Raw genomic sequence first — 19,013 nt, forward strand, 5'->3', positions numbered from 1 at the left:
AAAAAATATGTTTTAAACACTACTAACCAAACCAGTTGGAGAATGTTTCATTTTGTTTACTTTAGCTTTTCTTTCTTCTTTCATTTCTTTTACTTTTTGTCTTGCCTGTTTCAGTCTGGTGAAAAGAAAAAAGGTTAAATCTTTTGTCTACTCAATTTGATTATTACTGCAAGTTTTCAAAATAGAACTGAAGTAATCATATTTCAAATACAGATGCTATTCTGTTTTATGTTAAGCTTCTTTACATTGAATAACATAATCTAATAATTACCAGAAAAAGCAAAGACAAAAATTTGAATAATATACATTTGTCTGCAACTATCTGCTGAAAGGTACATGGGATCACTTGCTCTTGTGAACATGAAAATGCACTCACTCTAGTTTCGCTTTATGCTGCATTTCTTTCTTCCAGATGTCTTTAAAGTCTCCAGTGAATGGAACCCATGGCTGAAAGAATTCTTTTGGCCATTCTGCAGAATTTTTTGATTTTGGTTGCCATTTAAAGAAGTTCTTCAACTCTGTGAATCTTCAGAGAAATCAAAATACATCATCAAATTACAAAGTATTATAATAAAAATAAGTAACTCAATTTATAACCTCAACTGTACTGAATGCACATAGTTAAACATGCAGGAAAAAAAGAAGAAAAGAATTACAGAGTTCAGGGATAGGCATCCTTAATTTTGAACTATTAACTAAACAGAGGGTATCCAGCCACTAAAACTAAGTGCCACAAAGACTTCGTATAGCTCTTTTAAAGTGAATACTGTTATTGATTATCACTTTTATATTCTACCCACAGCTGAAATTAGAAGGCATATTTAACTGCATTAAGACTTGAACCCTGGATCCCTCACTCCACTAATGAAAAGGCCAGGTCTAGCTCAACACTCAAAGAATTTATACACACAAGTTATTTGGTCTTTCAAAACCTGAATGTTGAAATAATTATACTAAAACAAAGTTATGCAGATAAATTTTAATGTTCACATAACTGAACTAACTTTTGAGCTGTATCAGAGAGATACACCAAATAACAAGATATTTGCTGAAGATATTGATTAAGGGGTAATACTAAATCTCTTACTAATTGAATTGATGTAAAATGAAGTAACAAGACAGGACAGAAGGTTTAATATGAAATGCACAACTTTAAGACATTAAATACAATGACTGTGTATATGTTTGATTTAGTAATCTGTAGCCGTATACCTTTTCTGATCTAGTTCCAGATTAGACTTACTCAAATAATATTCTAGATCACACTCACCATATGTAACATTCCTTATCATGTTGAAAACATTGAATTTACCCATGATAAACAGTGCTACCAACCTGACTGGTCATTGTCATTACAACACAGGTAGGACTATAACACCTCTAGATATCATCTCAATAACCATTGAAGGAAAATTTTTGTTGTCTTTCAAAACTTGTAGTCTATACTAAAGTGATTTACACACATTTTGAAAAAAAAGGTTTACAAGAAAATGACCTTCACATTCCAGATATGTAAAAAAAGAATATTTTTTATTTTAACCAAAGTTTTGCCTTTGTGGCTTCCTCAATATATTTGTTATTGATGACAGTCTTGGTTTGCATTTATTTATTTTGTTACTACAGTGTTAATATTCCCAATTGTTTGATATTAGAATATCCATTAAATTATAATTTGACTTCATTGACATGCATCTTGCACTTGAGATTAAATGATAAATGTATATTTATAAACAAAGTTTATACATAATATTTAAATAATAAAACTGTAAATTCTGAAGTTTGTAACCAGCTATAGAAGACAATGAATATCTCCTCATCAACAGATAACATTAGCAAATTTTATTTTCAATTAAAGATGCGACATATTAAAATAATCATGTTAAACAACACAGTATCTTAACAGTTTAAATGCTGCAGAACCTTGATAATTTGAAATACTGTAGTACCACAATCATAAAGTGACAAAATGTAATGTGCAGTATTACAATAATCATTGTAGTGTGCAACCTTAATAACTACACTAAATATTGCTGTACGTATCTACATTAATCACCTACTTTGTTTTACAATCTTCTAGGTTCTCCTCTTGCTCTTGGTGATCTTTATATGCTAACATAAAATACCAAAATGTTTGTAAGAACTCATATTTGCTCCATAAATATGAATGCACTTCATTGTCATTATTAGAGTATAATTTAAATAAAGCTGTGAAAGAAATTTAAAAAAAAATTAAAAGTTAAAGTAAGAAGTATCTTAAAATAGAAAAATACAAAAAATTAATTTACCTGCACTTCAGTTAATAAAACATCTAACTTCACTGTATTTAAATATACATATTAATGTATAAAATTATATTAAATTTCAATGAAAAAGATAAAAAGCGTCTACCTTACTTAAGACTTTCTATTTTTGTTCTCAGTGACTGAAGATAAAAATATTAATATTCCTCTTATCGTCTTTTAAACATTTTAATTAATTGCGTTGTTTAGAGACAGAATAGTTAATTTAGACTAATTTGCTTAGTTTTTACAATTAAATATATATATGTAACATGCACATATATATCTATTGTTGATGATAGGCTTGGTTTGTATTTAATTTATTTATTTTGTTATGACAGTGTCAAGCTATGATTAGCAGGCTTAATGACCACTTTTATACATCAAAGGTGTAACCTTCTCTTTATTACACTGGAAACTTAGTGTCAAAAATTGAATAGTTAATCATAATAAGTAGAGAAATAAACTAAACATTAATAAGTAAACAACATTAAAAATTGTAGTAGATGTTGACTGGTTGCCACCTTGTAGTCATCGATTCAAAATTAGGGATGGTGCCATGCAATTTGGACAGTGCACCAAGAAACATGCTCTCAAAGGACTCCATAATTGGAGGGAGGACAGCCTGTGCCCTGGCCTCATGAAAACAGTCTCCTCTAGCTCATAACATAATAACAGTTTTACAACACAAGATCAAATCTTTATGTTCAGACAATAATGTGCATATGCAGAAAAAATAAACCTGCAGAGTTAATCTGACAAAAAATGAACAAATTACCTGTTTAAGATTAAGGAGTCAAATATCCAACATAACTTTTACCTTTTTTCAAAAATTCACTCATGCGGACTTTGAAAGGTTGTTGTTGTTCTTCACTAGAAGAGTCCAAAACCTTCTGCATCTTTTGTTCACAGCCTAGTTTTTATATGAAAAGTGCTTACAAAAGGAAGTTTGCATGCATCTGAAACTTTTTTTAAAATCAAACACATACATGTAAACCTGTTTTTTTCTTTATATCAGCAGTTTTAATCTAGTTATTAAGGAAATTTTTTTTACTTACAAAATGTATCTAATAGTAACAATGGTAATGAGGGTGATAACAATTGTAAGAATGCACGAGTAAAACCAAGTAAGAATCCCATTCTCAAAACATCTATGAATAAAGGATATGACAATTTAAGCTGATAACTGATCTAAATATTACACTCTTAGAATTGTTTTCACAAGTTTAAGTTGAAATCCTATTTCCAGACCAAGTACAAGGGGAATGGCAACTGAGGCTGGTCTCTAACTATCATAATTATACTCCTACAAGTTTATGATGAAATCCTGTTCCCACATTTAGTAGATGTAGATATTTGAAAATTTGGGATGGTATATGCTCTAAAGATTATGTTGTTAGGAATACTTTTTACAAACTTATAATAAAATTCTTTTTCCACACCAAGTGGCTATTACAATGTGGCCTGTTATCTTCTCATATAAGACTCCAAGCATTTTTCATGTTTATAATGAAATTCTGATTGCACATGAAGAATAAACTGAAGTTATGACAATCTGTGACAGTATATACTCAACATGTTACATTACGGCTACGTTTCACAGTTTGTCAGGAAATGTTGTTCCAACAAGTTTAAGTAGAAGCTATGACAATCTGGGTAGTTATCACTTCTTGATGATGAGGAATCCATTTGAAATAAAAATGTAGGTCAAAACGTTGTCCTCTGCTTACCAGTAAAAGTGTTAATACCCATATTAGCCTTTCTGAGATACATGAGTAGTTATCAGTTCTAAAAATTACACTCTTATATTTATCTTTTGCCAGTTTATGATAAGATACAATTCCCATACACTATACAAAAAGATTTTATGATTTTATTTTCTGGCCTGATTACTATTTTAAAGACTACACTCCTATAAGTTTATGACAAAATCCTTTTCTGTCGCCAAGTGCAAATAGAAATTACAACAATCAGGAATTGTATTTGCTCCAAAGATTAGTGTGTTAGGGATATGTTTGTAATAAAATTATTTTTCTACAGTAAGTATAAATACAGGCTACAACGATGTGGAACTAGTGTTTGCTGTACAGATTGGTTTATTTTTCACATCTATGATGAAATCCTGTTTACATACATAAAACAAGTAAAGGTTATGACAAGTTTGGATATTATCTGCTCTACAGATTACCCTGTTAAGGCTATATTTCAAAAGTTTGTGATGAAATCCTATTTCAACAAGTACAAAGTATATATTATAAAGTATGACTTTGTGTATACTCCAGAGATTACACTCTGAGAACTATATTTCAGAAGTTTAAGGTGAAATTCTGTTCTCAGATTAAGTAAAAGCAAATACTAGTGACAATCTAGGGTGGTATTTACTCAAACGATTACTGTATCAGGGCTATGTTTCAGAAGTTTATGATAAAATCTTGTTCCCACAACAAATATGCTTAGAGAACTTGAGAATCTGGGTTGGTATCTGATCTATGCTATATTCTGTTGAGGCTATATTTTACACATTTATGGTAAATGTTGTTCTAATACCAAGTAAAACTGAAGGTTATGATAATTTCCACTGGTAAATGCTCCAAAGACCATACTTCCAGGGCTACATTTCACAAGTTTAAAAATACTGTGTGAAATACAAGTAGAGGCTATGACAATGGAATCTGGTGTCTAATTTAAACATTAAACTCTGAAGGTTATATTTAACATATTTATGAATAAATCCAGTGACAACAACAACAAAAAGTAGAGGCTATAACAGCCTACCTTGATATCTAAAGATTAATTTGTTAGAGTGATGTGTCACAAGTATATGGCATGCCTATTACAGGCAGACGTTATGACAATTTTATACAGGTATCTAGATGAAAGAGTATTATTTTGAGGTTATATTTCATAAGTTAAAGATAAAATTATGTTTCCACATTAAAAATAAGTAAAGGTTTACACTCTAAACATTCTGTTAACCTTCTTGCTACAGACTCAGACAATATGACCAACCTTGTAACCCTAAAGTAACAATCATAATTTCCGTACTATAACTTTTAATATGTTTTATATATCTTTACTAAATTTTGCAATTTTCAATAAACATTATAAGTCTTTTTAAACAAAAGATGTGATGGTTTAATTAAATATTCTTACTAAAAATTTGTTCATGAACATTTGAATTCAAGAGTGTTGACTGCTCTGAGTTCAAATTGATTTTCTTGTTAAGATTTAAAATTCTTTTCTTCATCTAAAAACTGTCAAATTTCACTTGTATAATCTCTAAAATCTCATAAATAAATAAATATCAAATGTATTTTTCCAGCAACACTCTATACTTTACCCATTATTTTTTCTACCCTTACTCAAAACATTTATTTGATTGATCTTGTAACTACTATAAAAAATAAATAAATGTAAATTACTTTTTCTTTCTCAAATGAGTGCAAATTGTATTATGAAACATCAGCTGTTTAACCTTGTTTATCCTGTATAACTTAATGCTTATGAAAGTATACATCTGTTTATACTTATTGTTTTATTGCCCTATGAACCATGCCTAACTAATAATCCTGCCAAGTTGTAAGTCACCTTGCAAAAGCACATCTCACATTATAGTATTATAAGACATTACAGAAGTGGCTTGTGACCATACCTCATGAAATATTTTTTTCATTATCTTACCTAATTCAATCTTATTTAACCTAATAAGTTTCTAATTTTTGTATATTTTAATAAGTACAGTATATACATGAAAAATAAATATATTGCATACCAGTGACCTCATTTTCTCATCTCCTGGTTGTTAATGCAATTTAAGCCTAATTTATACACTAACGGTACTAGTACAATAAATGCTTTTTTATTTATTTAATCCTTTAGCTATTGCCTCAGTGCATTACACCAATCATATAACTCCAAAGTGATCATAGATTCTATACTATAACTTTTAAAATGTTTTGTATATATTCATGAATGTTTAAGCTTTTAGTAAAAAATACAAGTCTTTGGTGGACAAAAAACCAAATTTTTAAGTTTTTAATAAATTTTTATCCATGAATACATGGAATCAAAGTGTTAATTGCTCTGAGTGCAAAGTGACTTTCACATAAAAATTAAAATTTTATACTTTTCTTCATCTGAAAATTATTAAATTTCAAAAGCATAATCATAAAGCCTCTCAAATAAATATCAAGCATTCTTTTGTTTTTTACTAAAACTTCATATTTCATCTGTTATTTTCACTTCTCTTAACTGTATCTATTCATTCACCTTAGCTGAACTTGTAACTACCATAAAGAAAATTCAAAATAATAGTAGTACTGTTTTATCCTTTTTAGAATAATAAGCATTTTTAAAAATATCTTCTTTAGAATTAGCCCTTTCAGAATGGGTTTAAAGTTTATGTCATCATGTTTGTTCATTTACATTCAAAATTTTATGAATTTATGTTTATAAGTTTGGAATCACAATCTATATTATAATTCAAACTTTAATATTATATATGAATTAATTTCTTAATTTAAAAGTAAATATTAAAAGAACACACCTAAATGTAGATTTCAATGAGTCATAGGGCACATTGAATGCAGCACTAGTTAAAATTAGATATTTATGATGTCAAATTACTAAATCCAGAGTTTTGTAGGAATTAGGAACTCATCAATGTTGACAAGCTAGAATATAAAATAAGAACCTTGTATCTTTTTATTTTGCTGAGATATGGCTTATGTACTGAATCAAACACAGTGGCCCTCTTCACCTCTTTCCAATTTTAGAAATGGTCCCTTATATACCCTTCCTACAGTATATGACATGAAAATAACCGATCACAGTTTAGAATGTCCCCCTAATGGTTTCCTCAAACATTGTAATCTGTGAAAAAGCTAACAGAATTCTTTAAAAAAAAAAAGATTTCAAGAAAGTAGGTTGTGGCTCTACTCTGCTTGAAATTTCATACTTTTTTTAAACCTAAATACAGCTTAGTTACTAAGCTTAATAAATTAGTGGAATTCTGTGTTATCAGTATAATTATTTATGATTTTTATTATTTAATTGTACATATAAAACCTTAAAAAAATTGTTTGATATCCTCCATGTGTGAAATTTTAAAAGGTTTAGCAAAAATTGTAACTTGAAGAAATAACTGTTTGCTTTATTTTTTTATTTATTATTCTATATTTTAAGAAAAATAAGTTTCATAACTTATTTATAAATAGTAATAATTTATATACATATATAATGTAAAATAATTTAAATGTTGCTGTACAATACAAAATCCTAGTCCACTAAAACACAGCCAAGACTGGGTTAGTTTTAAGTTGTTGGAAATAGTAACATGAGTGCATGTGAATTATGTCAGTGCAAGTTATGTAATGTTTACTAGATACAAGTAGAAGGTCAATATCATAAAAAATAACGAATGTATAAATGGTATGAGACTTAAGCTATGTAGACTAAACATCTGTATTTTTATGTTGTAATATATAGTCATTCTGGCATGAAAAAACATAACTTATATTTAGTTCCTACTTTTTTATGATGGTTAAGAGGTCAGTCAGTTGACAGACCTCACATACAGCAGAGAAAAAACCATAAAATGTTTTTTGTTAAGTGAAAGCAATACATCACTAACAACTACATAACTCTCATATTTTCAAAGTGCTTAATCCTGTTGTTCTAGTGTGTTTTCTGTGCAATAGACATTCAGGAAATACAATATTACAGAAAACCAATTTTTTTCAATATTTCTGTTAAGGTTATCAGTTCTAAAACTATCACACAAGACACATAACATATAATATTATATAATGTTACTATATTCAACAATATATATATATTACATTACATTACCTTTTGATATTTGTGGACATATGTACGTACTATATAATGGAGAAGGGTCATGGAGTTGTCCTAGAGAAAAGGACATAGTATCAACTATTTGGGTATTTCTCATTCATTTTGCATCTAAAAGGTTGAGTATATTACATTAAAATTATTTTTAAACATTCAAAATTGCAAGTTATGAGAAAACTACAGCCAATATAAAGTCACAGTAGAATAACAAGTCTCAAAAATACATTTTTACAATGTTTTGCATTCAAAAGGTAGTGTGAAGGCACCACAAATATTCAGATATGGGATTCAGAATTTCCAGAATGAGAATTTCCCTTATATTTAATTATACTGTTAAACAAATGAATACAGATGAACTTGGAGTCCCATACCCATCCAGAAGATCCCTGAACTAAGATGTACCTCAGCTGTGATAAGCTGTTAAAATCAGAAGCAAAAACCATTTAGGTGACCCCCACCACAGTACACAAAATAATGAAAAGGATCTACATCTGGAAAAGTTACACAAGTAATGTGTACACTAGTTGCTTTCACAATATATCTGATCAGCTGCTGCATATCTCAAGCATCTGAAGAATGAAATGGGCATTCTGTCTATTCCATGAGAATATACAGGTCAAGTTGCCAGAAACTATAGATTTCTGTGCAATTGGACCATTGAAAAGGTTCATGAAAAACCATCCTCCTTGTATAATAGCCAGATAATTGAAAACAACATGGAGGAGCAATGTGCTTCAGACATGAAAGACTTACAATGGATTCTTTTATAATGAAAACTATGCAGTTATTGGAAAGAAAATGTCTTGACAAAGCAATATGGAATAAATGATGTGGTAAGACTACAATCATTTTCATGTAACATACTCAAACTCTGCACTAATTCCATAATATGTCAATTTACTTAAAGGACTTTAATGCAAATATTTTTCAAAATAAAATTATTTTCTTATTACTGAAAATCTTTAATATTAGTAATTTCAAAATAACTAAACTATTTATATAACACCCAGTACCAATTTTAACATTAAAAGTAAACATCCACATCTATGGTAACAAATGACAGTAGGATATGCATATTGTATATTTCTGCTATTTATTTAAATATGTGGTTTGGAAGCTATAAAACTGAATCAACATTTTTTTGGAGGCTCTTATTAGAATTAAACATTACCACATAGTTAATGCAATTTTAATTATTTCTTTACCAGTATTGGAATATAAAATAATAATGCAGTTAAGGTTATTAATATTAAGCTCCATTTTGTTTGAATGATCTGTTATCCTTTAATAATGCATGAGAATAATTTTCTCAGCTTCAGGCAAAATTCATCAAATGTTGTTAAATAATAGTTCTTAGACTATTTATTAATGTAATAAACAATAAGTATGTTTAATATGGCTATTCTATCATTTTAATTAGGTATAATTCATTTTAATTTTGGTTTGATGTGTTTACTATGTTGAATCATACAGTACTACTTCTTTCAAAAATTAACATTTAAATTTTAAATTTCATACCTTACTTTTAACATCTCTTAATTTTGGAAGTATTTCCAATCCAAATCCATCTGCTTGGCCACTTGCTCTGTTTCCTATATGAATAATACAGAAAATATATATTAATTATTTAAATGCACCTCTTTTACAAAACATGATACCACTGTTTTAATACATGTTATTTATATTAACAAAAATACAGTTTCATCACTTTTATGGAAAGGTATTAGTGACAGCTTGTTAATAAAAATTAAATTTGTTTTCAACTGGCTGGCATTGTTACTTGTATTTTAATTTTCTGCCAGCAACCTGACAACAATGAAACAATTATTTTCCACATAGTATAAACACAACTAACTTACTAAAAGAGGGTAACTAAGTTATTGTGTTAAATAATGTTATAACTGTTGTAACTTTGCTTTAATAGTATATGCTTTGAATTAATATTTTTATTTCACAGTATAATCTAAACTGAACTGTTAAACATTTCTTTCAAGGAAAGTACTAGAAAAATAAAATTGCATTTTTAAATATTCTTGTATTTTTCACTTTAAAAGCTCATCTCCATTCATGTAATTCCCCAAGGTAAGTATTATGGCAAAAACTTGTTTAATTCGAGGACTAGTGATCAGAAACTGGAAAGAGGAAGAAAGATACTTTATAAAATAGAAGCTTATATGTACTTCTGTAAAGTAACTTAAAGTATTGAATTTAAATATTTCAATATGTATTTTAATTATTTATAGTATTAGAAATATTTAATACAGAATACTAAATCTTCTAAATAACAGAAAATCACACTGGCCAAATGTGACAGGCATGACTAATGGAGTTTTACATGTCACAGTTTTGTTTCAAATCTTAGTAATTTTACTAAGTGGTCTCAACTTGGTATGTTCTTTGTTTCAGAGCAGAAAACACCACTAACAGCAAGGGTACCCAACTGATGATATAATTCAGAGTGGAAATAAAAACTTTTCATACTTTGCTTGTCATCCCTATTTAACACCATTTATTATTAAATGCAATTTCATGTTTTTAGCACCTCTTCCTTTGTTGCATAATTAGCACCTAGAATTATTTATATAGCATAAAACAGTGTCCTGAACAAGGAGGTTTTTTATCAGGTTGACAGCTACATGACACTTTACATTTGTTTTTGTTCTCAAAAAGAGGTTTATTTCATTCTTTACTTTTTCCTTCTTTTTTTTAAAGAATTTCACTCCAAGTTAAGTTACACCAGCTTCAGCTCTGAGCTTCATTACCATTTCTCCAGTAATAAATTCTGTTCCAATTTCTTATCTGGTGCAACTTTATACATTAAAAATGAACACAATGTCTGGATGAGGATTCAGTGGTTTGGTTTACAATAGAATAGCCTCAAACTGTTCCTTCCCAGAAATTTGTGACTGATTCAGCTGCTTCTGTTGTATAATACAAAAGTGACAACACTCCTGAAAAATGACCTCTACAAAAAAAATTGCAAAAGTTATTAAAAAAAAAGAAAATTATACATTTGGTCTTACTTCATCATCTAAGTTTAAGACTTAAGTAAAGTCATGGGAGAAATTCTGCCAGCACTCACCAATATTGAGTGCTGAAACTTATTTTTCAAGGCAGTACTGGTACTTATTTGAGCTGCTTTGTCATTTTTTATGTTTACACGTAGATTTGTTTTGTCTTTTTCAAAAATGGGTCCACTTCACCCAGTTGAGTACCCCTACTTTTTTTTGAAAATTTTACCACTGAGTAAAGTTACCTCAGCTCTTAGCCAATCAATTTGTAAATGTAGTTTAACAGAAAAATAAAATTCAAGCTATAATCATATACTCATTAAATTGCTATATATGAAAAATGTTGACTATTTCAAGAGAATATCAAACTTTAGCTGTGTTATGAAATTGAGGTCAATAAAAGAAGTTTACTAATAGTTCATATAATTAATATGTTCAGAAGACATCTTAAACCAACAATTTTTTAGCTTAATTCATACTACATAGAGGAAAAGAAATAAGAATTAACATTTGGTTTAACTTGAAAAAGTACATCATTTAGTTTTCAGTAGGGGTAAATATTGAAGATATTACAATCTGCATGAAGTTGGGTTAAGTGTTAAGACAGGTTTACACTAGCAATTCTTGTAGAAATTTTGTCAGTTGTTAAGACAAAAAAAACCTACACTTACAGGCATATTATCATCCAGAAAAAAAGCAAGTTAAGAGTTGTGACATATATTCACCTTCAATGAACATATCATCACATGGGAAAGTGCAAGTTAAGTGTTAAAACAAGATGACACAATATATCATCTTGAAGAAAGTTGGACAGATATAAAAGACTGTTTAGTGTAGGTATTTTTAACTTGTTTATTTTGTGAGTGAATATTTCATTACTTTATTTTTTTATGATAAATGAATTAAAAACAATTATTTTAAAGGCAAGTCATAAAAAGTTTGGTTATATAACTCAGTAAGAATCACATGTGTGCATGTTTATAATTCACTGATGACAAGGTTATTGAATATCACACACAATTTATTAATGTCAAGGATACAGAGATTTCTAGAAGGCTTAAGTGATATATATAGCAGCAAGCAGATAAAAAAAATAGCAAAAGAGAGTAAAGTGACAGGAAGGAGAAATTTGGTTAAATGCCAAGTTAATTGTTGTAGGAGTGAAAGACCTAACAGCTGATATATTAGAGTGAGATCAACAATTTTGTAAGAAAAAAGAAGATAAATAGTTTAATCTAAGGTTTTTTAAAGTAATTGAACCAGCCTAAGTGGACTTTAACAGAAGGCAGATGATTCATAGAAATAAAAAAAGAGCAGATGATTCTTGAAGTACAACTATGGTAACTTAATTACATGGACAGTCTGGTGATAGAAAAAGAGAAAAATAGTTGAACTTGTCAACTGAATTTTTAGGCCTAAGAGGACTTTTGACAAAAATAACTATGTAGTTTGAAATATAACTATGACTTCCCCAGTACAAGGAATTTCTTGCACATACATTTAACTTGCTAAGAAAATATAATTATTTTGAAAACAAATGGAATGAAATAATATTTTTTTAATTTATTGCCAACAACTTGTAGATACCTACTACTGAAGAATCCTTAGCCCAACACACCTATATATAAACTTACTTAATATATTCTAAGTACTTGACATTCATACTTACAAGAACAGGACATACACACAGGGAAAGGTTACTCAGTTGTTAAGACAAGATTCACTCTCAAAGGGTAAATCATCATCATGAAGAAGGTAAGTCAAGTGGTAGGACTAAGATTCACAATTGCAGGAAAAGGTACATCAAGTGTTAAAACAAAATTCACATTTACAGGGAATAACATAATCCAGAAGGTAAATAAAGTTTCAAGACAAAGATTAGTATTCACAGTGATATCATAATCCATGAAAAGGTTGGTCAAGTGTTAAAAAAAAACAAAAAAAGAGAGATTCACACTCACAGTGCATGTCATCTTCAGGTTGTTCAGCTTATTTTCAATTGATCCAATGGATTCTGCAAATGTAGCCTGAAACATAATGCAAGCCACCCTATCAGCATATACAGGAATTTGAGCTAACTCATAAAGGAATCTGAAAATAAGGAAATATGACATTTTTTACTGTACTTGTAAGGTAAGAAACTACTTATTATACAAGTGTTTACATGTAAGTTCAGTAGAAACTTGGCTCCTTTTTTCAATGTAATTTTTCTACTTCAGAAATTATATTTCACATTAGTATGGTATTCAAAATGTAACTGTATGTACAGTGTTAATTTAAATTTTAATCAAAGATAAAATCTGAAAACACATGAACACCTCAACTCTCTTTGCATAGCTTGTAAAAACAGATCAATGCTAAAATCTTTTAATTACTTCAGAAAAACTGCTTACACCTCAATCTTCTCAACGTGGTTTTAAAAATGAATTAACATTAGAATCTTTTAATCACTTAAAAGAATGATTACTAACAAAACATTAACAACTTTTAAGTTATGTACCCATAAGTTTTACTTTTTGCAGTATCTGAAACACGAATAAGAGTTTAGAAAGAAAAATATTTGTTCATGTGTTAAGATTCATACAGCTTTTATAAAAACAATATTCTGATATTAGAGTTGACAAAGGTTAAAAAAAGAAAGAGTTAGTGAAATTTATACTATTAAATCATTTATACAAAATAATAAAAAGATTATGTGCTACTTACCCACATTATTACACAAAAGAGGAAAAATTCAAGAAAAATATTCACTATATCATCCAATGCATTACTTTCAGTATGTTGAACTTAATACACTATATAATAAGATTTATACTATAACTTGGAAATTAGACATTACATCAAGATTTAACGTATAGGACAAGTTGTGATTGGTTGAACGTAGATACATAATTCTTGTCAATGTTTGATACTAAACATTTAAAAATCAACTAACATCACAATGAGATCCTACATGTACATACTTGTACATTAACTATGCAGTGAACCAATGTTCGTATAGACATATTATCTTTGTTTGGTTAAGTACACACCTGTACATGGAATACCTCTACTGTGGACAATGAAAAATATCAAACCATGAATTTGAGTGTTATAAGCTATCATGTTTATCATTGAGCAATCATGAAGCTGGAGTTATCTAAATAAACAAGTTACTTACTGTTCATTTGTAACCATAGAAGTTTCTAGTTTGATTGTGAATTAACCACAAGAGAGCTTGGATTATTTAAATATACAAGTTACTTACAGTTCAGGTTTAAAGACAAAAATGTTTAGTTTTGTTGTTACTCAGCCACCAGGAAGTTTGAATTATCTTTAAACACACAAGTTATTTCCTCTTTTCAGGTTTATCAAACAAAATAACTGGTTTGGTTGTGACTAAGCCACCAGGAAGTTTGAATTATCTAAACTCAACAGCTGTTAAAGGCTATCAAGAGAGCTGTCTGCCTTTGTTTCAAATGATTCACCAGAGGGCTTGGCTTATCTAATCAATCAGAGTACTTACTGTTCAGGTTTATCAAGAGGAATATCTGGCTTGGTTGTGACATGATTTTTTATTAGTTCTATTTCCTCTGCAGATGGTCTCTGTAGAGAGAAACCAGTTACTGAGTTCAGAAAGAAAAATACTTTCATAATAAAATTGGAGTTCAAAAAAAATTATAAAATTTCTAATTCAAATTTATTCCATGTCGTTTCTCCTCACAACTGTAAAGGGTATGGAAATAATAGTAAACACGATGCTTCTCGTTGCAAAGTAAAATTGAGTACCATCTTTAGTGAGACAGGGAATTAACAAAAACTTGACAACTTTACTGTGATCAATTTTAGTGTAATTGCCAAATTCACTTTTACTGTGTTTTGGCCTCAGATTTTTTTTAAAAAGAGAGTGAGTATGCTTATCAACAGACTGAGACAACTCAATAAGATAAGTTGAGTAATATGAACTTGCTTTAAAAAATGCCAAGATTAAACAACTGAAACAAACTAAGAAAGTTTTATATAATAGGAAAACATTATCAATAATTGATGTAAGTCATTTCAATATGACATGCATCTCTAAAATATGAGATCAACTGCCAGCCTTATTGCACTAAATAGAAGCTTTAATCTATTAATGAAATGTTTCTTACACACAATCATTTTCAATCTTCAATTGCAAACATCTAAAAAAATTTATAATGATTTCTACATTCCTTAATTAACAGCATGATAATGTATACTTTATCTGTTATCATTCATTAAGTTTGTTACTTTTATACTTGTTTGGAACCATTTGGACATTGATCCAATATACCTTGAATAATACATAGAAGATATTTTTAGAGATAAAGTCTGAAAAAAATGCATTCAAGTTTTAAAATAATGTGGGGTTCCCATTGGTTTCATAAAATCACTTTCAAGCACTTTGCAGCTCTCTTCAGATAATTGAAAGGACTAATGAACAGTTTAATAACAAATATATATAAATGTATGTTTAAAACTTTTAATCAGATGATGTTTCTCAGTTCATTACAAATAACTTTAACAACGTGTTAAACATTTAATTTGGTATGAAGCTAACAAACATCCAAACTTAAACAGAATAATGAAGTAAATTTTCATAAGCAATGAAATGTCTATTATAGTACATCTTTAATTTTAAAAATCTTTCAATTAATTTTAAATTAATCAATTATAAACTGTTGCTTTAATTTTTGTAAGAATAAATATGCTGGTCTGTCATATTGACTTGGATGAAATAATAATCAAAAGGCTAAACTGTAAAATCCATGTTTGAAGATCTCTGTAAATTTAATACATTCCAAATACAGCTTATAAAATACCAGATGATTTGGTTACACTCTGTGTTCTTTTTTATATCAGCTTCTATAAGTATTTTTATAACTTTCTTCAAATGACTAACAGCATTATTTGACTTACTTTACATGAATTGACACAGAAAACATTCAAGATTACTTGTATTTCTGTACCTCAGCAGAAACACTTCTCTTGTAGTTTCAACATTGTCTTCACCAACATCCTTGTACCTCCAGTCAAAACTGTATACCTTTGTCTCTAATATTCTTCTTCATTCTAAGGCCTCTTAATAATTTATCAGATGTAAGACTGAACCCATTTACTGTACTCTTTCAATAATGTTTTGTCATCTAAATCAAAGTTTGTAAGTGACACTGTCACTGCTTTTGTGCATTTCTTCTTCACGATATGCTCAACAAGAACACTTAATACAAGATTTAGATCAATTCCTAGACATGGAACCACTGGTTAATTAACTTGATATTTTGTAAGAAATGGTGCCACTTGTTTTTCAACCAATAGAAAGAATTATAGTTTCCATTTTCATCAATGGATCCTGAATTGCAAGTCTTACAGTTTTAAGATGTTGTGCTTACATTCAAAAGGTTTTTTTTTGTTTTTATAACATTTACATACAATTGCTTATTTTCCCATATTTGCAAAACTCTTTCAATATGGGGGATAATTTTACAACCACCTACAATTGCAGAAGCTGTGTAAAAAAGTTATAATTTTCTTATATTTAAACTGTACTTGTCTCCTCTCACAAGAGTAGCTTTTCTTGTTCATTTATATTTACACATACCACAAGCCTTCTGATCCCCCCTTTAGAATCAAGTGATTCCTTGTCTCATGTAAATCATCATGCATCATCTTTTCACCAATAGGAACACAGTAAACTCATGTGATGCAAATGACTCCCTCTATGTGCCTCTACCAAATTATCACTTTATAGTTCAGAAGAAAATGGAAGCACCAGAAGTGTGTGGGGAGGAAGTGTGAGAGAAGGGAAGTACCTATCAAAAATACCTTTTCAGTATAAGAAAATTATAATTTCCACTACAGTACTTCTCTCCAATAAATGGAAAGAAAAGACATATCCCCACAAAGTGTCCAAAGAATATCTCCATAGATGAGAGTCAGATCTCAAGAGAGGGATTGCACCACTTCTAAGCCAAGTATACTATTCACCCATGCTGGTATGTGCAAGGTATCAGGGTGCATAATGAGGGGAGCATATCAAAGTGAAAGGGAATATGGTAAGAATTTGATCATAATCAGAGAAAGATATTGTAACTAAATCCCACAAAGAGAAAAGTAAGTAAAGCAGGAATGCCCTCCCACATGTAAAATGACTAAGGTATGGCAGATGATACTTCTTAAGTTGCCTACATCCAATCCCCCCTCCCCTCACAGGATACCAACATCTGAATAAGGATTGTATCATTTTCACCTCAAACCCAAAAATCAAGGAATTGAGAACAACTCTGATTCTCAGGATTCAGAAGAATTAGCTCTGACCTAGCGATTAGGGAATTTGACTTCCAGTATCAAAAGAATGTCTCATATGCAATCAACTACCTCGAACATGAAACAGACTGGAACCTACCAAATAGCTATAACATTCCCAAAAGGAGAGAAAACAAGGGATAATCAACAATAGAACTGGAACAATCTTATGTAACACTGATGGAGGAAATCATGGGAGGAAGGTAGCAACCCAAAACCTGTATAAGGACATTGCTGATTGGTTCAATATAAATACAACACCAGGCCACAGGATTCCAACAACCATACAGTGGTAGGATGAAAGCTCCCAATCAAAGGAGTCAGTTGCATTTTTGATGGCTAAACTCCAGTGTAACTCATATCAGGATGCCACATCATGCAGCATTATAATGGCTCAACTTCTCTGGACCCCATGTTTCATCTACATCAGCAGAACAAAACTGCACCACTCTCAATTGAATGGTTACAGCAATCTTTTAGTGGAACCCATTCAAGAGGGTGCCTTCATGGTCAGTCACCCTAGTTACTTAGAAGTGAAGAGTAGGGCAAGGACTCCCACAGTCCAATAGATGAAAGCAGGAGGAATTATGTAGTGAAGAGTCTGAAAGGACATCATCACTGGAGACAGCACAATGGATGACCACTATTTTGAAAAGCAGATCAAACCAATTTATTCAATCAAGGCATGGTGAGGATGGGCAGCTATCCCCTTCTGCTTTATCCATGCATTCCACTGGGGGTATGGGTCCAGAACAGGCATATTTATAAAAAAAAGAACATTGCAAGGTTATTCACCTACAAGTGATCTTGTAGAACACCTCATCTCACTGGTGAGCATTGCGAAAGCACTGAAGACAGCACAAATCAACATGGCTGCACAGTGTAGATTTTACTTGTAGAATACCTGGTCAGGCACCACTCCTCACAAAATGGAATCTAAATACTGTATAATGAAGCAAGGTTCCCTAAAACAAAAAATATAAATAGCAACTTACCCAGTCAGAATTGCATCAAAGTATGAAAAATGGTCACAGGTGGTAAATGAAAACCCAATCAGAAAGAAACTGTGATGTGGTGTAGATAAGAGGACACACACATTAGGTGTAGTACTTATGCCCAAATATAGAAATTGGTTGATAAAGATACCAGGGAAAAAGTAAGGATGTTGAATCTGATGAGAAGGCATTTAGAACAAAATCCAGGAAGAAGACAATAAAAGAAGGTAAGCCAAGGGGATCAAAAGCTTAACACAATTGTTGAGGGCAGAAGGAGAAAGATCTTAGATTGAGGAAAACTGCCTAAGCATAAACATGTGGAGTGGGCAACACAGTATGAAGCCATATGGGCAACAGAACAACAAAGAGCATAGGCTATACATAAAAGTTAATCCCAACAGCCAATGATCAATAAGAACAAAGGCCCATGGTCGAAAAATTAAGGAAGAAACTCTGTCACCTATGATACAAGAGTTCCATCTGCAAAATCTCTGGCACATAGATTAACTGCATAACATTTTCTATTTACATCAATAAACACTCACTTAAGAAGAGCAAACAGAACAAGT

The 19,013-nt window shown here is 30.1% G+C and overlaps 1 protein-coding gene across 1 annotated transcript in view; it reads right to left on the minus strand.

Annotated features, from left to right (window-relative positions):
- Positions 1–376: 376 nt before the first annotated feature.
- Positions 377–19,013, minus strand: part of LOC143230545 (uncharacterized) — a 53,786-nt gene continuing 35,149 nt past the window's right edge. Inside the window, exons 9-14 of the mRNA XM_076464297.1 lie at positions 14,649–14,728; positions 13,105–13,234; positions 9,651–9,724; positions 8,130–8,189; positions 3,100–3,192; positions 377–526 (exon numbers count right to left, since the gene is read on the minus strand). Coding sequence (XP_076320412.1) covers positions 9,668–9,724; positions 13,105–13,234; positions 14,649–14,728 — 267 coding nt within the window. The 3' untranslated portion in view covers positions 377–526; positions 3,100–3,192; positions 8,130–8,189; positions 9,651–9,667. The remainder of the gene's footprint in view (positions 527–3,099; positions 3,193–8,129; positions 8,190–9,650; positions 9,725–13,104; positions 13,235–14,648; positions 14,729–19,013) is intronic.

The sequence above is a fragment of the Tachypleus tridentatus genome, chromosome 10 (assembly GCF_004210375.1).
Source record: "Tachypleus tridentatus isolate NWPU-2018 chromosome 10, ASM421037v1, whole genome shotgun sequence".
NCBI classification, from domain to species: Eukaryota; Metazoa; Arthropoda; class Merostomata; order Xiphosura; family Limulidae; genus Tachypleus; species Tachypleus tridentatus.